Source organism: Mchenga conophoros, linkage group LG12 (genome assembly GCF_057382185.1).
Source record: "Mchenga conophoros isolate Kocher_MC1m ecotype Shallow Benthic linkage group LG12, M_conophoros_male_GT1.1, whole genome shotgun sequence".
NCBI classification, from domain to species: Eukaryota; Metazoa; Chordata; class Actinopteri; order Cichliformes; family Cichlidae; genus Mchenga; species Mchenga conophoros.
In genome coordinates this window covers 29,569,719-29,595,642 of record NC_140537.1, presented here as the reverse complement: position 1 = coordinate 29,595,642, position 25,924 = coordinate 29,569,719, and the positions used below count along the sequence as shown (strand labels likewise).

General features: G+C 38.4%; 1 protein-coding gene across 1 annotated transcript in view; it reads right to left on the bottom strand.

Annotated features, from left to right (window-relative positions):
* Positions 1–24,943, bottom strand: part of aacs (acetoacetyl-CoA synthetase) — a 49,516-nt gene extending 24,573 nt beyond the window's left edge. Inside the window, exons 1-10 of the mRNA XM_085295127.1 lie at positions 24,635–24,943; positions 23,515–23,618; positions 22,713–22,833; positions 21,631–21,744; positions 14,041–14,138; positions 13,338–13,452; positions 11,444–11,525; positions 11,210–11,363; positions 8,740–8,820; positions 7,885–8,009 (exon numbers count right to left, since the gene is read on the bottom strand). Of these exons, the coding sequence (XP_085151253.1) occupies positions 7,885–8,009; positions 8,740–8,820; positions 11,210–11,363; positions 11,444–11,525; positions 13,338–13,452; positions 14,041–14,138; positions 21,631–21,744; positions 22,713–22,833; positions 23,515–23,618; positions 24,635–24,773 (1,133 nt within the window). The 5' untranslated portion in view covers positions 24,774–24,943. The remainder of the gene's footprint in view (positions 1–7,884; positions 8,010–8,739; positions 8,821–11,209; positions 11,364–11,443; positions 11,526–13,337; positions 13,453–14,040; positions 14,139–21,630; positions 21,745–22,712; positions 22,834–23,514; positions 23,619–24,634) is intronic.
* Between the last annotated feature and the right edge of the window lie 981 nt (positions 24,944–25,924).

The following is a 25,924-nucleotide window of genomic DNA, read 5'->3' as shown; positions in this document are numbered from 1 at the left end:
TTCTGGGAAAAATAATTTTAGAAAGTTTTGTCTGCGTGAATTGATGTCACCCTGACAGCTGACAACAGTTGGGAAACGTGGATGGTAAGAAGCGACAAAACGTCACTTTTGTGTTCCCCTGCAGTTTTAATTTTAAAACAAAGGGCCTTTTCAAGCCTGTCTGTAAATGGGTTTATTTGTGTCTCAGTCTATGTCTTGCTGTCTTTTTAAGTTATTTTTGTTGACATTAAATCAATCAAATTTCATCCATCGCTATGGTAACCATTTATGTCAATCATAAAAAGGGCTGTCTCTATAAGAACAAACAAAACAACAGCTTGATGAACAATAATCAGGAATTGTTTTGCAGTGCAAGATCTCCTTTGCTCTCGGTGGCTCGTTTTGATTAGTGGTGATAGGGGTAAATGAAGAGAGTGAGGATTTGATAACGGTCTCAAGATGCAACATGAAGTATGATTACGCAACTGTTGTCAGTGCTCTTACTGCCAACTCACACTGAATCAAGTGTTTTATCTTGTTTTACCTTGTGAGTCTAATGTTATATCACACTATGTGTAACATTAAATGTTAAACCTATCTGACGTGATCAGACCTAACCAGACTTGGATGGCCATTTTCTGCAAATCCGGGAAAGAAGAACTGGGACCAGTAACAATGGTTTATGACATTCATACAAAAACTGTGTTTCACTCTTGTCGTCCTGAAAGCATGCCAGTGTTCAGTGTTTTGTGGACCACCCATTTGGCACAGCTATAATACCTCAAGGGCACCAACTGTACATGATGGAAAACCAAAATGAATGCTAAATTTTCAAAAGGTCCTTCTCCACCAGCATTTGATTTAAGATGGAAACTTACAAGACTTTGGGAAGACAACAGAGGAACGTAAAGTATAGAAAGTACAAAAGTAGAACTATAGTGTCTAAAGTGCCTACGCCTTAGACGTGTGCTTTCAAGCTGTACTTCTCATTCACTTACAGTGTGGTTCATAATAAGGTAATAATATATTTCATGATATTAGAAATCTAAGAAGATTCAAACAGAAGAAAATATTAGAAAACAACATACTTTATAATACTTATGTATTATTTTGTCAGTATTTAATTAAGTTCTTTTAAAAATCGATTTTTTAAATTCATAGAATCTGTACTTCATCAAATGAATTTACAAAATAATTTCCAGTGAAATACACTGCAAATGTATCAAATCCTTTAAATATTAAATATAGTGTGCTTGTTTTAGTGTAAAGGAAAAAAGAAGAAGATCACACACCAAGCAATTTAGACATATCGATAGACTAATGGACGTTTTTTCTGCATTTTGCATGCAGACCCTTTTTTGTTCTCTAAACCTACATACAGACAGTCATTATCCATCCTACCTATCATCTCTGATCCGCATATGAAATTTTTGGTTTCTGGCTACCATGGAAACAGTCTCTCTATTCTGATTGGAGGCAGGTGGCCAGGTGTAGCTGCTAATTGGGTGCTTAGGATGGAGGGTGGAGGAGAAGCTGTGAGTCTCTGTTTGTCAGAGTGTGTGACAGCATGTGCAAATATACCCGTGTCTGTTTCAGGGAAGACATGTTACTGGACGCTACTAAGTCAATAAAAGACACTCAGGAGCAATCAGACACAAGAGCACCTCTGAGCAATTATCATGGTAATGTGTCCCTACGCGTGTCGTGATGTAGCAATTGAAGCTCCACTTGTCAGTGGAGTTTACAAATTATTCTCACACTTGTTCTCCATCACAGTAAGTTGTTTGAATATGTTAGAGATATGAAGCATTGTCCTCTTCGCATGTGCGTTAGACTAGAAAGAACAATGAGTAACTCCTGTTTGACAGTACATTTGTTTATTCAAATGTGAAACTTTAGTGTAATTGCTATAGTTTACACTCTAAAGCTGCTAAATCAACATAACCTGGTAACCTGGATTTCAAAATTAAAGTCGTGACATTCTTTATAAGGTAAATATTGCATTTTGGATGTAAAAGAATTGTTAATTATGTTAATTAATTATGTTAAAGATTTGAAGATACCAGAAAATCCCATTACAGATAAGCTTTGAGTGCTCAAATACAGTAGAAAGCTCTGTGTACGAACTATTTACCATGTACGATAGATAGATGGATCCAGCTTGAAGAAGTGGATATTTTAATTGTTAAGCCCACATGTCTAAAACTGTAGCTGAGCTGGCAAGATGCAATCTGTTAAACTGTCTGTACTGTACTGAATCTCTTCCAAAGAATAAAATTAATAAATAACTGAGAATTTCATCTGGCAGTAATTAAAGATAAGACTTCCACACGGCAGTCGTTGGCACAAGCGTGGAGGAGGAGTTTTCCTGGACATAGTAGTTCAAAACATAATGAACAAAAGATTGAAGGGAAAACCCTTGAATAAATCTTGTGGCCACTTCATACATAGAACCCATTGAATAGAATTTTTTTTTGGCTCTCCTCAGAAATAATGCTAATTCAGTTTTCACTCTGGCTGGTAAATCAACTAAAGTATGACACCTTACTGTAATACATTTAGTGACTGACTTTCTTCCTTGAAAGACTTGGAATGCCTTCCATTCAATTAAATGTTTGTATTTCTTGCTTGTCTGAATGTTTTACTTTAGAGATGACATCCAAATGAACATTTTCCATCACTGGGTCCTTTTAGGTATTCAGATCCCTTCATGGCTTTTGGCAGTTTTTACCACTGCCTAAGTAAATACAGCTTTCTGCTTTTCATCAAAGCCCCATTGTGACCCATTACTAGTGGTAATTTTCCCTTCCAAGCTCTAAAAATTCTTGAATTTTATTTCATTTCATGACCATTGATATTCTGATCGGTTAGTAACCCAGCTGCATAACTGCACACCTAGAAAGTTTGATTGCAATCAGAGTATTACCTTTGGATTAAGATAGCAAATGTGATACTAGGCTATGAAGATCTATACTTGGCAAAAGATCTTAGAGCTATTTGTGTGTGTGTGTGTGTGTGTGTGTGTGTGTGTGTGTGTGTGTGTGTCACTGCCACAACTAAAAGATAACATGAATAGCTTTTTAATAAGAATTTAAATGTCTCTGATATTTGCCTGAATCCCAACACTGAAATTAACTCAGAAGCAGAAAGAGAAGACTTCTAAAAATACTATTATCTCTAATGAAGCTTACAGGATGTTTCTGAGGGACAGCTGCAGGGAAGAAAAGAGGAGACATGAAAACATAATACTCTTTTAATAATATTGTGCGGTGGAATTCAGAACTAGTCTTCCAGCCTTGTCAACCCTTTCCAGTTTATCTGGATGTTGCCTAGCAACACAAACAGAAATTTAGAGGCCCAGAAACAATTTCATGACATTTAAAATAGGAGACTGAGATCAAAATTGAAGCGAATTAATGACAGATATTTTTATGTGATTTATATGTGGCATTTTGTGGACTGGATTGCAACAATGTGGTCTCGAAGTATTGGTGGTAGATTTTTTTCTGCCTCATAACCATAACAATTTACTTGTACACAAAGTACAAGTAAATCAATATGTGCAACCAATTAAAATAAACATCTCTACAGAGATGCTCCACAAACCTCAGCCTCCCCTCACCTTTTTTTTTTCTTTCCACATCATAAACACAGCAAATGTGCTCCAACTGCTAATCTTTTCCTATAATTTAAAATTATTTTATTCAGCATAAATTCAGCTGTTAAATCATTATCATGAAACACTAACCAATAAAACTCAAGGCAAAATGGGGATGCTTCAGTGTATGTTCCACACTTCCTGGGGCTCTAGCAGATTTAGTCCCAATTAAAATGTCCACCTTGAATTGAGAAGATCAATCTGTGAAAAAATTCATGTCAGTCTTTCCCAGAGGATTTTTGTTTTAAACATAGCACTAGAAACTTGCTAATAGCGCTGACATCAGCTCTTAGCTGATCTTCACACAGTTTAAAAGGTTCTATCCATCTTTCTGTCATGGTGGTAGTCTTTCATTAAATTACGTGGGTATTTTTGCTAACCGCACTCTTACCTTGCTCATTGAATCGTTCCATGACATACAGGGCCATAAGCATCTGGACAATTCTACTTTTTTGTCATTTTGCTTCTTTTTTCCCCAGAACTGTGCGGACACTTTTAGATGTTTTCTGGCAAATTATAATCTGCTCTTCTTGTTCTTGACTGTAACCAGTGGTTTGCACTCTATTTATAGCCATTAAGACATCTCTTGATTGTAGACTCTGACAATGATACGCTTCAGAGTACCAGTATTCTTGATTTCGGTTTTCTTAATAAAGGAAATAATTCTGCGATTATCTGCTTTAGTTGTGTTTCTGTAGTCTTTCGGGCCTTTTGCCGTTAAAATTTTTCTATCTCTCTGATTTATTTATTTTAGGTTTTAACCTACAGTAATAAGAGCCTTCTTTAATTGCATCAATCTCTTTAAACCTAATTTCCAGTATGCTACAAATTCTGCACTTTTGAGTCAACTCCAGATCTTTTATCGGTTTAATTTGTGATGGAATAATGAGGGCACAGGCCTCATCTGGCAATGAAGCTGCTTGTGTGTCAATTGTCCAGTTACAACTATGAACAAATATGGCTGCAATTTCTAAACAGCTAATGCAATACATTTGTTAAAGCTCCTGAATTAAAACTGAAAATCTGACATCTTGAATGTTTAACTTAAAGATTATAGATCCTAATATATCCAATCATTGAAATGACTACTAACAATGAAATTTGGTGTCAGGACCTACATACTGATCCTGTTAATAGTTTCTGCAGGAGTACTTTTTCTTGGCACTTGAGCTACTCCCCATGTGTCAAAATGTTCTCCCCATTATTCCAATTCTTGCTGAAGGCAATATGCCATCTCTGAAGATGGGTCTGCTACCTTAAAGGGTTTTGCTTTTGCTGACCACAGTACATTTCTTTTTCAACTACAGCCTGGCTGAGCATATAAAATAACGCACAGTTACAGTCAGGAACCCCACATAACAAAATATATGACTGTTGCTCGAAATTGTGCAATTGCTCAAAAATGCTAAATACAGGCTAGTAAATATAAGCGACATTGTTTTTTAATTAAATGCAATTCACAATCCATGTAGATGGACTGCTACTAAGTATAAGAAAAGCAAATATTTCTGGTGTAATAATAAACCATTAAGTGTTACTGGGCATTTCTTTGGGGCAAGTTACATAATACAGTTTACTCTATCATCTTTATCATCTCTATCTTTCACTTTTTGAACACTTTCTAACTATAATCTCAATTCTTTAAAATTGTGGCAGTAGGTTATTACAGAGAGACCATTATCATATATTATTTTTAATGAATAAATTACTGTATTCAGAATCTATCAAAAATACTCAATATCAGTTTTGTTTCCAGTGGATGATCAAATATACTGCTGGTCAAAATAGCATATCATACTACTGCTGGAAACTTGTATATTGTATTTTGCAGGCAATTATCCCCTGCTATTTTCCACTTTCTCACAGACCATTATGCCATGTCCTAAAACTAGCATTTTAATTGGAAATGCTATGAGTATATCTACTGGAGCAGAGCACTTGCATAGCTTTTGAGAAGATCTACATAGCAAACAATGAGGAAAAATATGTGCTGACCATCTTCTCTATCATATTTGAATCAATTAATTGCTTCTCTGCATGCATACACTTGAATCCTTGGTCTTTATCCCTTCTGCAGTCAAATGATAACAGGGGTTTAAGGTTGTGCTGGTGGATGATGATGTCAGGGAGTAACACGGGTCAAAGCGATTGGCAACTGCTTGCCAATTTATGCATTAAATTAATACAAATATTATAAGATCCATAATAAATTTCCTCTGCCTTGCTGTAGTTTCATGTTGCATATCTACAAATAACTGACACGTGCAACACAGATGTATCTCTGTGTGCACAGACACTCGCACACACCTTCTCAACTTCATGCCCAGACTTCTGCATGCCTTCAAATTAAGTTTTAGAGTGGAGCAACAACACCGATCAATAAACATCACCATCATCATTATAATCATCAAATGAGAGAGAAACAGAAGGATATTTCTGACTGCTCGTTTAATTTTTAAATTGGAGTGTAATGTGTGTAGATTTGCAGATACATTTGTTTATCACTTCTTAGCCCCGCACCATTTTTTTTTTTCATAAAAAAACCAAAACAAACTCTGCTTCAGCATCAGAGTACAATGCAGAGTGGAGGACAGACAGATGAGATATTTTACACAGAAAAAAATAAGTTGACAATGTAGTCAATTAGATCTAAGGGAAAAGTAAAGAGCGTGCATAAAAAGGCTAAAGGTGTTACCCTAATGAGTGTATGTTAACCTCTCTGACGCCGATCCTATTGGTTATCGCTGATGTCACAGGGCAACGACAGAAGAACTGAACTACGAAGCAGATCATCCAGTTCTACAGAGGATCAATACCCAGTTTAACATTTAGTATTTTTGATTCTAATAGTGGTGGTGGGAGGTGTGTTTAGGACATTTACCAAGATAGAGGATTTGCTGGAAATATTGACATTGTAGACTAGACAGTTTTAACAACGTCAAACTCTCGAATCCCAGTAGCAAACTCACCTTTAAATCTTGTTTTAAATTATCAATTTATCTTGTGGAAGCAAATTTAGAGTGGGAAAAAAAAAAAACATTGAATCTCTGAATTTGATAAATCTTGACGAGCTTCTAAACCATGTTTCCAATGTGGGCATGACATTCAAAAATGAAATGAAATTCCTGTCTTAATATGATCCACATTGTGCATCCTTTGAGGTGAACGTCCTCTGAATTGAATACCCAGATCCAGGTTTCGGTATCTGCGTTTGTCTTGCATGGGTTTTTAGGTTCATCCAAATGAACATCACCATCAATCTCCACATCAAAAAGCTTAAAGGACTGCTGACCCTGCTGACTTGGAACAGCCTGTTCAGCTGAGCGCAACACTTCACTGTGCACTTTCAAAATGACAGCAAGGCAGCTCATTTGTGACGATCAATAATGGAGTTCGGGGTGTCTTTTGTAAGTTTGAGCTGGTTTCTTTTTGAGATATGTGAAACTATAATTATGTTTGGTCCAAATACCGATACATCACATGGTAAAACTGTCACATAGCTGCTGCCTGGTGGCTTGTGACATGACAAGTTTTGGGAAATATTAAAAACCTGTTTGTTTTTTGTTTTTCAAACATATTTTTTTATTCATATAAATTTGTTTAAAATATTCCAAAAATATAACAGTTATCTCAATTACCACTATATGTTCCCTTCATTTCTTCCATTTCCTCCTTTACAAACAATCCTTCGTTTTGAGATGATTTTCCTTTATCTCTTCTAATTTCATAAGTAATAAGTTATATTAATTGTTAAATATTAATGCTGATGTTAAATATTGTGTGAACATTTACAAGGGTCCCAAAAAACAAAACTGTATGATTTTCTCTGTATTCTTAAGATCTATTTTCTCAGCACTATACAGTTAAAGGAAAACTCACTTGTTCTTATCCCTTATTAAGAATGCTGTGTTTCCCAGACTTCAGGTCCAGTAAAGCTACAATAGATGTCAGTACGATCTATTAAGAATTTGGAGTGTCCATTTTTTAGACAATTAAGGCACAATGGTTTATCATTTCAGCCCTGGTGCCAAAACCTAAAGCTTCACTTACTAAAGTACAGTCTCAGCAGGTCAAAACATTGAAAACGCTAAGAAATATAAACAAAAATGTTAAAAACAACTTATATAATAAGTACAAAGAGCATATCCTCTTTCAGCACAGTTAGCCACTGTCATTTCCTTTTTTATCCTCCCCATGCGTGCATGCATGCATGCGTGCGTGCGTGCGTGCGTGTGCGGCTAACTCACCCCAACTGGTCTGTCAGGTTCCACAGTACATTGGGAGTCGGCATTAGTGGTGAACCATCATACAAAACAACAGAGGCTCCCACTGCCAGTGCAGATACCAGCCAGTTCCACATCATCCAGCCAGTCTAAGACCACACATGCAAACACAGTGGTCAGTTTATCTGGTATAAAACACCTTTCGTCTTAACACGGATAAAGCAGAGTGTAGCAAAATGGACATCTGCAGCAGACTGTGATTCACCTGATTATTTTTCTCATTTTACTGCATGCTGAGATACTGCTTTGGCACCTGTCTTCACATGCGAATAAAGTGAATTTTGGTTCTGCTGCACAAAAACTGTCAGTGAAGAGACTTTTACAAAACCGCTGAAACTGCTGAAACTCAGTAAATTAATCAGTTTAAAGAAAATGTCTCAAGAAGTTTAATTTATTTTACGCCGGTATTGCCAAACATTTGATGAGTTGTTGCTTTTCATGATGTTTATCTTCTGACTTGCTCTAAATAATTATCATTTGTCCTTCTGACTGCTTTTTAGGAATAAAATACGCTATTTAGATACATCGACTAAAGATTGTTATGTATATATTTCAACAGATTACTTGAATCCAATAGCTGGAACTTCACTGAAATTTAAGTTGGTGCACGCTTGGACACCACATCAAAAAAAAAACTGTCAGATTTTCACATAATCCAATGAATACTTTAAAAAAAAAAACATGAGTAAAAGAAAGTAATCTCAGACTTTTCAACCCGACTTGCACATGAAAAGTTAAACTTTTAAACATTACACACCAGCTGGTATTTGAAAATATTCAAACCATGAGTGTGTCACTTTGAACAGGTTGTGAGCTTACCGTAGTGTAGTAAATGATGACATCACAGCTGGTCATATTGCCATGGAGAATGTGTTCTTTCAGGTGCTGGATGAGAGAGCCCTAAAAAGACAACAAGTATTAGAGACTAACGAGTAATCTAATGATCTAATGGTCGATTTATCTCATTATTATCTGTGAGTAAAGTTTAGTTCATTTGAGCTGACACAAATTTGACACGTGTCACTCATATTTAAAAAATTCTATGCAACAGTTCTGACAAGGCCTCGACACATGACACTTTATTTTTAGACTAAAAGGGAAGTTTGTGGTTAAGTGTTACAGTCTCCAGCACATCACAGCTGGGTACATTATTATTGCTGGTGAAGGGTACGCAAGTATCTGACCGTGTATTTCGGTTTTGAGCCCATCCTTACATAGATACAGGTGCTCCAAGTATTCGTGTGTTTGTGTGTGCATATAGTCTTTAGCTGGACTCAGCTGCCATACCCATCCTTTGGTGCGTGCCATCTTGTTACTGACAGCATGTTAACAGAGCCGTAACAAAGCAGAAAGCACAACAGTACCCAGGCTAATTGGCTGAGCCAGAGAGGACTGCCAGCGTCACAGTACGAAATGTTTTCACCAACGCATTACTGTCCAATTATCGGCTGCAAGGGGAGAAAGGGGGGGTGGGGGCAAAGGAAAGAGAAGGGGACAGAGCGAGAGACAATAAGGGAAAGAAAGAAAAGGAAGCTATACTGTAGGAGAGAGAAGGGAAAGCAGAGGGAAACTAACCTGATGAGGATCTTAAAAGAAGAACTAAGAAAAAGGAATGCAAGTTTAGAGCATAAAACCAATGTGAAAGGAAGGTGAGAGACTAAAAGCCAAGTTGGAAGCAGCAAAAGGACGAAAGGAAAAAAACTGGGTGCAGAGAGGCAAAGTATGAGCCCATTAAAAATGTAATTGAATTTTTTTCTTTTTTAAGAACCACACAGCTGTGTCTCAGGTGGTAGAGCGGGTCATCTACTAATCGGAAGGTCAGTGGTTTGATCCCCGGCTGTCAAGTTGGCCTTGGGCAAAATACCAAACCCTAAATTGCTCTTGATGCACCCATCAGGATGTGAGTGTGTGCATGACAGGTAAAAGCCTTTAAAGAATAAAGTGCTGTTGGAATGTGGCTTGTAGTGTACCTGAGCCCTCGGTAAGAAACCTTTCACATTCTCTCAGAGTATGCTTTCCATTTCTTCTGGTTCATATGCTGAGCCTAACTCACTGTTGTATTCTTATGTCGCAATTATTTTATTACAAGATAACGGAAAAAGTCCTAAAAAAATTCTGTTTTTGGGGGGAGACTTCCCTCAGACAGACAGAGTGCAAGACCAACTGTTTAGTGAAAATGCATGAATGCATTTGTTTGAGTGGGTTAAACCTTTTGAAATGGTGAGTGCTCCAGCTTTCCAAGTCCAGTGGTCTTTTTGAAATCAAATATTCTTCTCACACTAGCCCTACCTCTGATGTGGTATGTTGCAGGGAAATGTCATTCATGCACTCTCTGGAGAGCAAGTAACCTTTTTTAGGATCTGCTGATGGAGGTCTGCTGCCACCTTGTGTTGGGAAGCGGAATGAAACGACAGACCACTTCAGCAGATGTCTTACTGGAGCTGCTTTGTTAGGATGCTAAAAGTGATCTCAGTAAGATGTTCAACAGCATTAAAAAATAATAAATTGGATTAATGCCCTTTCAAAAAAGAACAATACATATAAGACTATGAAGTAATCTGCACTCACACAATGAATATCATAACATTAATAAGCCTTCATATTTTGCCAAGTCATAAAAACAGTTTTTTCTCATATTAAGCAGGATGTGTGTAATCGCGGACATTTTATTTCTATAGCACACATCACAAATCATCCAGCAACTAAATGATTTTTTTTTAATTCTGTTTTAAAGTTTAACAGCATAAATGAGAAATGCTTTCAATGTTGACAAGATGGAAATCCAGCAATCCATAATCTCATGACAACTGGGCATCAATCTGCAATCTGCTGACTGATGCGCTGATGTTTGACTAATGATGATGTGATGTTTTACTGAACAAATGCTTCCTTAAGATTTTCCCTATTTGTCTTCTTGAAAACATTAATCTAGTCTTTTAGAGAGGATCAGACTCTTTACACATGGGTCAGCCCAGGAGAGCTTTGCAAACAGATGTGACCAGAGTGGGTTTTTTCTAAGTAAGTGAGACAGCTGCCTCTGCCTCTACCCCTTGTGGAGCATTAACAAAGCATGAGCTACAAAAACAGCAATTATGTTTTATGTTATACAAGGACAAACAAGCATACACAGCAACCCATGGGCTTTAATCAGTGATGGCATTGTGATTTTTTTTATTATATAGTTATCAGCAGTGTGCTTGTGTTTATGTATGTGAAAAATACTGTGTATTTGTGTATTTAAACTAAAGACTTTTAATTCAGAGCAAGTGCAAGCCATTGTGTTTCTTACCCCAGCAGAGTGGACCATACATTTAGGAGCTCCTGTGGTTCCAGAGGAATACATGATAAAAAGAGGATGATTGAAGGGAAGCTGCTCAAATTCCAACTGAGGGAACTGGTCACCCTCGCCACGCCCAGATGCCAAAAAGTCATCCATAAATACACTGTGAAAAAATAGACGTAGAGCATGTCTCTTTTTGTTTCTCAGTTTAAAAACAGTGTAATTATATTTACAGACACACACCTGTTGGGGATTTTGGAAAGGTCAGTTTCATGTTTGGTGCGAGCGTAAGGAATCACAATGACTTTCTGCAAGTCTGGCAAACCTAGAAGAAAGAGCGAAAAAGGCTAATGTTTTATATTCTCTTTAATCCTCAAACATAGTTAAAGCCAGCAAGTTGCGCAGAAATTCTGATTTGTAACTACTGTCAGTAAACATACATACATACATACATACATACATACAGTGGGGCAAAAAAGTATTTAGTCAGCCACCGATTGTGCAAGTTCCCCCACTTAAAATGATGACAGAGGTCAGTAATTTGCACCAGAGGTACACTTCAACTGTGAGAGACAGAATGTGAAAAAAAAAAATCCATGAATCCACATGGTAGGATTTGTAAAGCATTTATTCGTAAATCAGGGTGGAAAATAAGTATTTGGTCACCTCAAACAAGGAAAACCTCTGGCTCTCACAGACCTGTAACGTCTTCTGTAAGAAGCTTTTCTGTCCCCCACTCGTTACCTGTATGAATGGCACCTGTTTGAACTCATCATCTGTATAAAAGACACCTGTCCACAGCCTCAAACAGTCAGACTCCAAACTCCGCCATGGCCAAGACCAAAGAGCTTTCGAAGGACACCAGGAAAAGTATTGTAGACCTGCACCAGACTGGGAAGAGTGAATCTACAATAGGCAAGCAGCTTGGTGTGAAAAAAATCAACTGTGGGAGCAATCATCAGAAAATGGAAGACATACAAGACCACTGATAATCTCCCTCGATCTGGGGCTCCACGCAAGATCTCATCCCGTGGGGTCAAAATGATCATGAGAACGGTGAGCAAAGATCCCAGAACCACACGGGGGGACCTGGTGAATGACCTGCAGAGAGCTGGGACCAAAGTAACAAAGGTCACCCTCAGTAACACACTACAACGGCAGGGAATCAAATCCCGCAGTGCCAGACGTGTTCCGCTGCTGAAGCCAGTGCATGTCCAGGCCCGTCTGAAGTTTGCCAGAGAGCACATGGATGATACAGCAGAGGATTGGGAGAATGTCATGTGGTCAGATGAAACCAAAGTAGAACTTTTTGGTATAAACTCAACTCGTCGTGTTTGGAGGAAGAAGAATACTGAGTTGCATCCCAAGAACACCATACCTACTGTGAAGCATGGGGGTGGAAACATCATGCTATGGGGCTGTTTTTCTGCCAAGGGGACAGGACGACTGATCCGTGTTAAGGACAGAATGAATGGGGCCATGTATCGTGAGATTTTGAGCCAAAACCTCCTTCCATCAGTGAGAACTTTGAAGATGAAACGAGGCTGGGTCTTCCAACATGACAATGATCCAAAACACACCGCCCAGGCAACAAAGGAGTGGCTCCGTAAGAAGCATTTGAAAGTCCTGGAGTGGCCTAGCCAGTCTCCAGACCTCAACCCCATAGAAAATCTGTGGCGGGAGTTGAAAGTCCGTGTTGCTCGGCGACAGCCCCAAAACATCACTGCTCTCGAGAAGATCTGCATGGAGGAATGGGCCAAAATACCAGCTACTGTGTGTGCAAACCTGGTAAAGACCTATAGTAAACGTTTGACCTCTGTTATTGCCAACAAAGGTTATGTTACAAAGTATTGAGTTCTATTTTTGTTATTGACCAAATACTTATTTTCCACCCTGATTTACGAATAAATTCTTTACAAATCCTACCATGTGAATTCATGGATTTTTTTTTCACATTCTGTCTCTCACAGTTGAAGTGTACCTCTGGTGCAAATTACTGACCTCTGTCATCATTTTAGGTGGGGGAACTTGCACAATCGGTGGCTGACTAAATACTTTTTTGCCCCACTGTACATACATGTATATATATATATACATAATTTGCTGGTAAATGTCTTTCTCCAATATGAAAACCAACCTTTCACAACACTAATTAGCTTTTCCATGTGGTCGTGTGTTTTCCCATTGTACACTACAGCAGCAACAGAGAAGATCAGTTTAGGCTGAATTTGAGAAAACCTGTCAAGGACACCCTGAAAAAAAGAGAAGGACAGAGTTCAAATTTAGGAATTTAACAAATATACATAAAACCCTTATTTCTGAGAAAAACACACACCTTCCAGAGAAAAAACAAACATATAAACAAACAAACAACCCCCCTAGAATAATAATGGAATACAATAATAAAATAGAATAATAACATACATAATAAAATAAAAACATTTTATAACAAAAAGGAAACAAGAGTAGAGCAGAATCCAAATCCACAGGTTTGTTTCATGGTTGCAATGGTAATTCTCGGATCTGCCAGTAGGGGGAGTAGAAGCTCAAAAAATACCGAGACCAAAGGCAAAAAAAGACTTTTGGGAAAGAAATCTCAAAGGCAAGGTTTACTTCCCGATCCTCCAATAAGAGCAGATGAAAGACCAAGAGGAAATATAATACAACAACCCTAATACTGCTACAGGTATACTACTACCTAACTTACATCCACAAATATATAAACTACATCTAAGATGTCAGATTAAATACAGCTGGTTTATTACAGCTTTAATACAGCAGAGGGGAATAAAAGTCTGACTCAAATATATATAAATTAAGAAATAAAGGAAAGTCCTTACATTGACTCCAAAGTCAACAGATGTTGAGCTCCAAATAGCTCCGATGCTGGCTGCTGCTAACATTGCCTCCACTGCGTGGATACCATTGGGTAGGTAGCCTAACACGGGAAGAGAGAGGATGATAATACAGTTCAGTGCAGAATTTTAAATGAAGGTTTCCTTATTAAAAAATTTGCATCAATATGATGACTTTTAAAAATATAAAGATATAGAAAAGTAGTAAAAGTACACAGTGAACACTTCAGAGACAGAATGCACATAGATTAATCTGATTTCAAAGCAGCAAAAATTAGCTTTGTTTGTCAAGCTCTGTAGTCATATGCTATCCAAAATTAGTACAATAAAACAGCTGGTCTTTTGTAGTCTTATCTGTAGTCATACTGAAAAACTTCACAGTCAGTTCACATAAATGACACACTTAAATGACAGAATATTGGAAAACATCAAAGAAATGAAGAAGAAACACGTGTAGAGAGAGAGACAGTGAAATAAAACAATCTGGATACAAAGAAGAGCGAGGAAATACTCTGGCATATTTCATTCTGAACAAGTTGAACTGAGACCATAACTACTGTCTTGCAGTGACATATTCCCAGATCAATAAGTGAAATGGTGACTAAGTCAAGCCCACAGAGAATAATTAAAGAAGAAATAATTAATTTTGTGTTTTTGGGACAATCCCACTGTAAACTGTTCAAATTAACTTCCCTCCAGCCTCCAGTCATCATAAAAGTTCAGAAAATTACCAAATCTACTGCATTTGATTTTTGGTGATCAATGTTTCATTTGAGCAGGAAAAAAGCTAGATCATTATGACATGCATGACAAAGTAGCAATAAACACATGACTGGAGCTACCATGCTACCTTTAAACATAGAGCTGTTCATAATGTGTCTTATCTAAACTAATAAAACAACTGGTAGTTCCTGCTAGACAAGCTGACTGGTCAAAGACAAATAGCAACTATATTGATAATCTCCATGTATAAATTGATTTTTATGGTTGTTATGCATACTCTTGCTGCAACAAGGATGCTGATACTGCCTGATAACATCTTGGGCTGACAGATCACCACCCTGCTACGTTGGCTCCTAGACTAATATCTCCTTACCTTAGCCGGGAGCAAATTACGTCACGGATCATATTCTTACTACAAAATCCTGTTTGACGACCTCTGTGGCTGTTATTATGAAAGACTACTTTGTTACACTGTGAGAGTATTGCTTACGCATCAGTGTAACACACTGCCCTACCTGTTTATTCATGCATGCTAAGCTGTCAAGTATACGTGCATGTTGGCAATGAATTAGAGACAAATTTCTCCTCATGTTGACAATAAGCACTTTAGTGTGATGCAGTTGTTTAACCACACTGGATACTAGGATTCGATGATGCTTTCTTTTCTAAAACAAAAGAATTATTTAAGTAAATACCTGGGTAAAACTGAAAACTATATACTGAATACAGCCTGCAAGGTTTTAAATAAGCTGGGAATTGCTGAGTGAAGTGATTCCCGTTTTTAAGTTTTGTAGATAAGTGCTTTTTAAATTCATTTTATTGCATCAAAGCTTTTTGACTTTGTCAGGAGTCTCAAATTAAACTTTATTTAAACAAAACAAAAAAAGAAAAGAACAATTTCATTAAATTATAAAATCCTCTGGTGAAAATTAGGATATTTGTGTTGTCGGTTTTGAACCAGTTATAATATAACACTATAAAAAAAAAATCAAAGTGCTAAAACTGAAATCATGAACACACTCTGAGCTCACCAACACTGTCAGAGAGAAGTTAGGGGCTTCTCTATTTACCTGTTTGTCTCCTTCCCTGAACAAACAGCCCCCTTTATCCCCACTGCCTCACTGAAAATCTCCAGATGGAAATGTACAGATATGTAATGTACGGACCAACTCAGTTTAGTTGGTGACTTGCAGAGTACAAATCTCCAGGCTGTAGCATACAAAAATAAGAAGATTTACAACAAATCAAGCTCTGGATCATATCTTCTGCATCAACAGCAATATGGATGACCCTCTTTCTGAGCAGGACGACGATTTAGATAAATATAGATACATCTGATAAGGAGGTAACAGGTGCTGAAGCTGCTCCTGCTTCTGCTGAAACATACAAATCCAAGTGGTTATATCTTTTGGATCCAGTACCTCCTGGCTTACATGGCAGGGCAACATGTAAGCCAGGAGGTACATGTACCCCTGGGTAATGCCAGGGGTACAAATGACCCCTGGCATTACCCAGTTTGCTGTGACAAGAATAAGTGACACCAAGACATGTTTTGATCGGTTTATGCTATTGTCACCAAAGAAAGTCACCACTGCTATCACAGACCTTGAAGGAAAAAAAGTCAATGGCGACATTTAGAATGACAGTGATGATGAATAAAAGGGCTGTGCGATATGACCAAAATCTCATATCCCGATATGAGACATTTATCGTCCTGACAACGATATAAATCACAAAAATGTAACATTTTCTGTAAATTCTGTGAATCTCGGGCAGCTCGACTTGCATGAAGTGTTTCCAGATGGGCGTCGTGTAGCTGGAGTCGAGTGTTTTAACTGATGCATGATGAAACTACACATTTTTAGACATAGGTTGTAACGGCCGCCGTTTTCTTTGTGAGTATTTATTACACGGTGTACTGTGGCGAAAGGCCTGTTCTAACGTTTGAGTCTATTTTTTTAGCACTTGACGGCTCTTTTTTGCTTCTCATCCGTAAATTCTCTGCATACTCATTCACCGGATTCAGTTTATTTTGAAAAGTCTCAACAGGATCTTGAGCTTTATAGTGAAAGGTTTACGTGGAAAACAAACAAGCGGACGGCGGAGCCACGCGATGGTTTTACCATCATTGTTGCTAACGACAACACGTAAAAACAGGTGCTTGTCCGTCTGTAGTGTGGTTATATTAAATATAAGAAAGAAAGAACTTTAAGAAATGAATATAGCCACTACAGTTACGATCAAAACGATGAAAAGATATTGCTGTAAACAGTTTATTTGCAACAACACGAAACTAACGATAGCGTGCTAGGAAACGATAGACATCATCCGATATATATCGTTATATCGAACAGCCCTACCTGAAGCCCTATACTGGTGTTCCTTTTGATGGAATGTACAGATCCAGCAACGACACCACTGATAATCACTGGGAAACATCAACAGGCAGAACTATCTGGTCTTTAAGTTTGAGTTCATGAGCTGTTTCCGGATCCAAACTCCGCTTCAGGTCCCAAAGTCAAACAAACACTGCAGCATCACTGAGAGTTAAAAACTGTTTTTCACCTTTAATAAAAATGATCAGTGAGGCTGCTCCACCAGGTGTAACGATCAAGTTTAACATCCAGGCATCCTCGAAAACAGAATTTCTGAAATTTAACGGAGTTAGACGTTAGCAGGGAGTTGGATCGCTAGTTTTCACCCAAACATAACATACAATGATCTGACTGAGGGATTTCTTAAAAATTTAAAACGTACAGCTCTGATATTGTTTCCAGCATAAATGAAGATAAAAAACTAAACAACGGTGACGTTCTGTAGGGCTACCAAAGTTGAGGTAGCTGGTCTATAATGATGTGCTACATGGTGGATAGCTACACAGCTATGGTAAGCATTCATATAAACACAGTGAAGCATGAGGATGAACACTAACTTTTTTCCATTCAGTAAAAGTTAACGTGAGGGTTCCCGATGGTTAGGGACAAATGTAATTGCATGGCAGGAAAAAGATGCTGTAAACGGACTAAAATTTAGTCGGGAGAACAACTGAGATAATCCATCCACAAGACGAGGTTAGTCATTCATTTACTGCTGCATGGGCTGGGCTGTAGTTACATGGTAAGGTTTTAAAAACTGAGCTTTAAAATGAATAGTGGTAATAAAAACCGAGAGAGGCCAACAATGATTACTGCCTTTTTTTAGGGGCTTGTTCAGATTAAATAGAACAAGATACAGAGCATTAAAACATGTTAAAAACACAACAGCCTTAATAAACAGAGTAGTTTGGACCCAGAAGCAGTGTTCATACATCATCACTTAAAGACCAAATTTTCCAGGCAACAATATCACTTCAGACCTTTAGAATAATATCAAGCGTCCTCAGATTTTACAACAACAGCAACATCTGACAAGCTTGCTCACATTAGGGATATACGGAAGAGATGGATCCAGCTCCTTTCACTGATGTTCAACCCAAGGCCAGAGGTGACAGTAGATGAATATTTTGCCCCTTTCCATGGAAAATGCTCCTTCTGGCAATAAATGCTCAGCAAGTCAGGAGAATATGACATAATGTGATGCAATCAAAAACCAGCTATGCATGGAATTGAAGAGGACTGGAAGTTTTGGAAAAGGCAAACCTGCGAGTGGCATTCCTTGAGAAAATGAAAGGAAAACGTCTAGTCCTTGATATGACTACTGGACTGCAGGGGTCACAATATCACATGTAACAATTTGTTTGCCATCTATGATGTTGGACAAGAACTTCTCAGGAGGAAACGTACCATGGTGAGCAAAATAAAAACACAACCAAGCAAATAGATTTTAATCTGAGCTGCCCCCTGAAATTTTGCAGGTAAAGGACACCACTCCACTTTCTTCAACATGTGTTTTTATAGACACCAACACTGGTGTTTAATATTGTCCAAAACAAAACATTTTTTAAAAAAAATAGAAACACTTTTTTTAAAAACCCTTTTCTTGAAGTAAATACGCACGAGTCAAAATTGATCTGTAAAACCAGAGACGTTACTACAATTAACAATAATAAAATAAAAATAAATAAAACAAATTTTATTTTAGAGATGTGATCTAATACTTCTCAGTAGTAGTAAGGTAACAAAAGAACCTTTTGTTTTTTTAATATTAATATTAGTATTAAAACCAACCAAATTAAAACCAAACTATTCTTGGACAAGGAAGTCTAACAGGGTAGCCAATAGCAATTTTTTTTAAACCTTCTGTTTGTTTTAGCTTAATACATAAATGCAACTACACTGCAATTGCTAGAACTGAAACACACTTATTCTCCGTATACTTAGTTTAGTTTTAGTATGTGTTTAAATAACACAAAAATCAAAAGAAGTAGCGGCTGAATGGTGGTCATGCAAGACAGGGGCTTCTTAACAGAGTGTAGGATTATGCTGAAGTTAAAGCGACCAAGGAGAGCAATGAAAAGCACATGAAAGGGAGAATACGTGTGTGTGTGTGTGTGTGTGTGTGTGTGTGTGTGTGTGTGTGTGTGTGTGTGTGTGTGTGTGTGTGTGTGTGTGTGTGTGCGCGCGCGCGCGTTTGGCCCAGGGTCCACTATAAAGCATGCCAGGCTTCATCAGCTAAGTGCTTATATATCTCCTGGATTACAGACACTGACAAGACATTTCAGTCACAACTTGGGGGACAAGGACATTTCTGTCTTAAACACTTTGAACACACACACACACACACACTCTTGTTTAGACATGCGAGGAAAGTAATTGGAATAAAGGAGAAAAAAGGAATGATGTAGCTGGTCTCTCTCCTTTTCCCTGTTTCTCTAGCCCCCCTCTGCCTTTCTCCATCCTTCTCGTCTTTCTAATGAGATTCCCATAGAGAACAGGTCATTTAGCTAATGGATCTCCCTACCGCAATATTCGTCTTCCTTCTGAACACACATAGCCAGAACCTTTCATATACACCCTGACCGTTCCTCAACAGGACCAGCTCAGAAACCAAACAATAAGCTCATAAACAGTCTTAGAGATTTACCACATTGTTGCCTTGTAACAAAAGCAGAAACCCCTCCTTGATTTATTTTATGACTTTGGATTCTAGCACCCTACTGATGATGGTCAGAATATTTTGTTACACATACTAAGATCTGAAAAATCCTAGCATAACTGAACTCCCTGATAATACCACAGTATAGACATGTTAATAGACACTCATTTCCATGACATCTACCAGTCTGCCACATCCCAAACATCCCAAAGGTGCTCTATTGGACTGAGATCTGATCTGATGGTGAATAGAGTGAATTTACTGTTATATTCAGACAGTCTTAGATTTTTGAGCTTTGTAATATGGTACATTATCCTTCTGGAAGCAACCATCATATAATGGGTACGCTGTGGCCATAAAGGGATGGACACAGTCAGCAACAATACTCAGATATGTTCTGACATTTAAACAATCTTCTATTGTCCAATTTTTCTGAGCCCATGCACACTGTAGCCTCAGTTTCTTATTCTTAGCTTCCTTCTTAGACAGGAGTGGGACCTACTGTGGTCTTCTCTTGCTGTAGCCAAGCTGCTTCAAGGTTCCACGTTTTTACAGATGCTCTTCTGCATATCTTTGTTGAAATGAGTGATTATTTGACTTGCTTTGCCATCAGCTTGAAGCAATCTGACCAGTCTCCTCTGACCTCTCTCATGAACAAAGCATTTTCACCCACAGAAGTGACGCTCACTGGATGTTCCCTTTTCCCCCCCTTTTCTATGAAGACCATTCTCTTTGAGATGGTTGTGTGGGTGAATCCCAGGAGATCAGCAGGTTCTGAAATACTCAGACATTCTCAGGAATACCTTTTGGCACTAGCAACCACGCCATGTTCAAAGTCACTTAAAACAACTTTCTTCCCATATCTGATGCTCAGTTTGAACTTCAGCAGGCTGCCCTGGCCATGCCTACGTGCTGAAAAGCACGGAGTTGCTCCAGTGTGATTGGGAGATTGATTAGATATTTGGTTTAATAAGCAGTTGAACAGATGTACCTAAGAAAATGGCAAGTGCCGTGTCATTGTTGGATTTTTGTTACATACCACATAATGAAACACAGACAGTGACTGATAAGGCTCAGTGTAGCGAACCATGCTTCACCTTTAAAGTATGAACCCACTGCAGGTGAAGAAATGACGAACAATTCAAAAACTTTATGGTGGCAAAAAAAAACCAAAACAAAACAAAAGGTAGTCTCATTATTTAATGATACTCATCTGGATCTTGTAAATGTAATTTTTTTAATTAATCATAAGTACTACAACAGCTATAATCAGACTGGAATGATGCTGATAATAAGTTCGCCACACACCAAGTCCACAGTCTGTGCTTGAAAACTCCAACGTATCTAATCGCCAGATAGCCCAGTGTATGTTTCCGCAGCCAGCAGCAGTGATACAGACAAACTTGCAAAAGAAACCCAGATTGTAAAAAATAAAATACTTAATTTAAAAAAATGACTTGAGAGATGTAAACAACTGCATTACAACTTTTAAGATTACTGTTCACTGGAAGGTTGAACTCTTAACTCTATATGAACAAACTTAATGGTGGTGGCTGAAAAAAACCAAGCACCTCCCTATACAAATATGAACTTTGAAAAAATAAATGGTGCCATTCAGAAAGAGGCTGCAACCTGAGCCAAAACAGCCAGCCAACCTTCCCAGTGAGTACATGGAACACACTGACAGAGAAGTAAGGGATGAAGTGAAGAGGTTGTAAAGGACAGGAGTTAAATGGAAACAAACTAATACATCACAGTGAACTAATTTATGAGCTATCAACCAGTGTGTGGCTACCAGGCTTTAAACACGAGACTCACCTACGACCCTGTCTCCAGTCTGGACTCCCATCTTCCTCATGGCTGCAGCAAACAATGCCACATCACGCCTCAGTTCTCCAAAAGTCACCTTCACAATTTCCTCATTTGCCTCCTCTGATAGACAAAAACACAAAGTAAATTTAAGACACCTACACAGAAACAAAAATACATTTTTGTAACATCCAAAAAGTTAATATGCAAATCAGTAAACAGGAATTTAATCACTTGATTTTTGATATTGTTGCAATAAAGTTGCAAGAGGAGTGGTGCACATATTGCAGGTTTATCAGCTTCAAAAGCCTTTTTCTACCACTGGTTGAGTTTAAGCACTAAAACTATTTGGTTAGGTTTAGCCTCTTACAACTGCTTGGTTAGGGTAGAACAAGAAGATCACATGCCCCTTTGCACCTGTTATCCTTCTCATTCAAAAAAAAGTTGGTAGTGACTGCCCAGTGTATCTGATGTCACAACCTGGCATCTCGCACATTCCAGAAAATTGAGTTATATGGGTAAGATAAGATTTTTAAGAAAGAAAGAAAGAGCAACATCATCCAGTACCACAGACAGGAAGAGTCCTCTTATCTCTCCAAGTAATAGTTTACTGACATTTAGAGGCTGCACAGCATTGTGACCAATGGGGCTTCTTATAATTGTGTTACAGCTCCTGAGGGAGCTTGCACACAGGAGCAAGGGCCCACTTCGCCTCATATATATATGCACACATAGCAATAAAAGCAGACCTATCCATTAGTACCTGACAGAGAACCGTTAATCTAATAACAAAGTGACGTATGAAGCTTCATGCACAACAACGCATCAATCCTGTGCCCAACTACCCTCCCAACTCTCCACAAAAAAAGCTCAAACACACACGAAAATCAAATAAATCACTAAGTAATTACAATCTGTGTGATACGGTGCCTTGTGGTGTCATTTTAAAAATTCCCATTAACATGTGTGGAGTTGGCGCCAGGATTAGGGAAGTTATCCCCCATTAAAGCATCATAAATCCCGGTGCAGAACTGTCCTTTTTAATTTCTTATACCTTCATCAGCATAATATACTCTTAAGTATATACATACTTGCAGCGTAGAGAGCCACTTTGTCATGGTCTGCATGTTTGAGCAGGTTCTCAGCGTAGTTGAGCCGAGCTCCTTTAAACCACTCGGGAACATCTGAGATGCGTTTGGATACATCCACCACCTGATAAAAACACACGGAGGGGAGCGACACATCAGAGAAGCTCTGATGCTTTCTATCTTTCTCGTGAAATTGTCCAGACAATAATGTTTCACAACTGCTATGCTCTCCTTTTCTGTTTTTTTACTGTATTTGCAACAAAATTTAAGAATTGCGGACAAAATTTAAAAAGTAAGATAAACAATTTCCTAGAAAACTCCAAGGCAACACTGGGATATAACAGTGCAGCCCACAGTGCAAGACTGTAACAAAACGTTTGATTGACTGGCTAATTGCTTGCCTGTCCTCTATTTATTGTCTGCTTAGACAAAAGAGTGAAGAGGAAACATTAACCATGTGTACAGAAGGGGCGTGTGAACTACACACTACGGTGTGAGACACTATTTATTACCTCACACACCCACGTCAGAGGGTATATCCTGGAACTAAGCAGCATTAAGACGATGAAACAGGAAATTATATAATTATCATAATTTAAAATCACTGAACCTTACTTCAATTCTAGTTGGGTTTTCAGTTTAGCATGACCATTATATTGATGTACAGTAAAATATCAAATATTATATGTTTTAGTGACCTAAACTGTTTAGAAATGTAGTCTTTGGCTTTAAAACTGGGATAAGAAATACACACATGTTTCTATTCCCATTTTTAGGTTATGCCATACATGAAGGTTGGACTCACCTCTTCATATGGCTTTGAGCTCACGACTCCACAAAAGCGCCAAACCTCTCCCCAGAACTCTGGGTAGGAGTCCACTGACCACTGGTACAGGTCACTGTAGTTGGCTAGAAGACAAAAGATTCGTCATTATTTGAGAACAAAAGTTTCCAATTATTATTGTATTATTGTAGAGATAAGAGGAAACGTTAGTGTAAGCACCCCTTAGGCTTAGACCAACTGAAACATGTTGATATGAAACATTTTGGTATCTCTTCTTTCCTAAATCCTTACTCAAAATAAAATTGCAATTTATCTGGGAAAACCTTCAGCAGAGAGAAGTGGTCCTTATTCCTGAAAACTAGATCTTTTTATTTACAGGAAAGGTTTTGCTGTCCATGAGATCTACTTAATCACTGTAGGAATACTGTAAGGATCAGAACACCTGGTGAAATTAGGAACACCAGATTAAGGAAAATAGAAATCTGGATATCAGCACGTTGAAAATAGGATGATACTATTTTTATTGTTTCAATTACACATTCCTTCCGGCTATCTACACTGATGTATCAGTCCTATCCTCGTCTCCTCTCTACTTATTCATTAGCCGGCTGACCGTGTTTTTCAGCATTCCTTTAATCCTGTTTCTTTAAAATGTCACGGTACTAGAAAGACCATTGAAACAGGCCGCTCTCTTCCATCCTGGCAGCTCTGCAGGCGCAGTCTTTCAGTTCCGAGCTGGAAGTAATTCAAACACCACAGGCTTGTAAACGGCTAATAATTACTGAACAGGGAGTGTCAGAGTGGTTGTAGGTCATCCTTAATAAAACTCTTCTAAGACAATAAATTCGTAGATTTGTTTATGCTGATTCACCGCCTATACATGTTCTTTACATGTGTTCAAATGGCAATAAGCTAGCTTGAAATGCTCCACGCAAGCCATCACTACACTGTGCCGATTGTGAGGTAACGTACTGCCTTTAAAACATGAACTGACACATAGCAAAAGGGAGAGATGCTGCTCGTTTCTGTTTTTCTATCTGGCTGAGTTATGCAGCTTCGTAGGCTCAATAATCCGACTTGTATTCTCTCCAGCACACCTACTCTGGAGCCTGTCTGGCTCCCTCCCTCTGACCCCACTCACCCAGATTAAGCCCGTAGTCCTGGTTGACCTGTATCCTAAACTTATCCATCTGTGTGTTCCTCTTAGAATCCGGGTACCACAGAACCTTGCTCTCCATATCCATAATTTTCTCACTCTTTCCTTCCGTGTCTTTGGACATCTTTGTCAAGTCCCTTTGTCGCCTGTTAACAACGAGTTAAAACTAGTCCCGAGCGTCGTATAAAAGCTAAGTGCTCCTGAGGTGACTGCTCTGGGTAAATTAGATCACAGGCTAACCTCTCAGATTGAATGGCACCACACTCCAGTGCGTGACAGTAGCTACGCTCACTGTCAGCGGAGAGCGTGGGGCTGCCTAGGAAAACTGAGAGGCCACGCCCCGGCGTCGTCACGTAGCAGGGCAAGTTCGGTTCAAGATCGACTTTGGTTGACAAGTGTTTGATAGTGTTACGAAGAATGCAAGCAACAGTTCCTAATTCGTTTCTTTCAGACGTCACAATAGGCATATATGCACACTTTTAATCCTATCTTAAATAAATAACGATGATTCTGAAGAAGGAGGCCTTACACCTGACCAAAATATTATATTTTTCATCAATACATGTTAAATAAAATGTTGATATGATGCAAATATGCAACAGTAACAAGCAAATTCTGAGCAATATATTGGTGATCACCTGTAACACATCATCATTGACTGACTGTATTTATCAGATTGCCACGGTCCTTCTGCTGTTGTTCATGCTTAATCATTTACATTATTGTGTTGATATTTTTTAATGATGTTTGCAGACAAAATGTTGATACTTAATGAGATGATCAAGGAGGCCGAAGAAAACCATGAGAGGTGGAGGTATGCACTGGAGAGGAGAGGAATTTAAGTCACCTTTAGACAGCCAGTCAAAGATCCAAGGATTAAAATTGGTAGAAAACTTATCTTAAAGCCATTAATTCCACCATTCAAAGCAGTAGACAGCGCTGAAGAGGGATACTGAAGAGACAATGGGCAGGGTGGAAGATGAGTGTCAAGGGGGATTTGTGATAGAAGGATAGCACCAAGGGTGAAATGGAAAGTTAACAAGACAGTACTGAGACCTGCTATGGTGTACTGTTTGGAGAAAGTGTCGCTAACAAAACGACAGGAGGTAGAGCTGGAGGTGGCAGAGATGAAGATGTTAAAATTTTGTTGGCTGTGTGCAAGACTGAGAGAATTGAGTATGTTAGAGGGACAGCTCGGGTTGAGCAGTTTGGAGTTGGAGAGGTAAAGCTGACCACCACCACTGGCCCTTTATGCCTCTTTTCATTAAAAGTTAT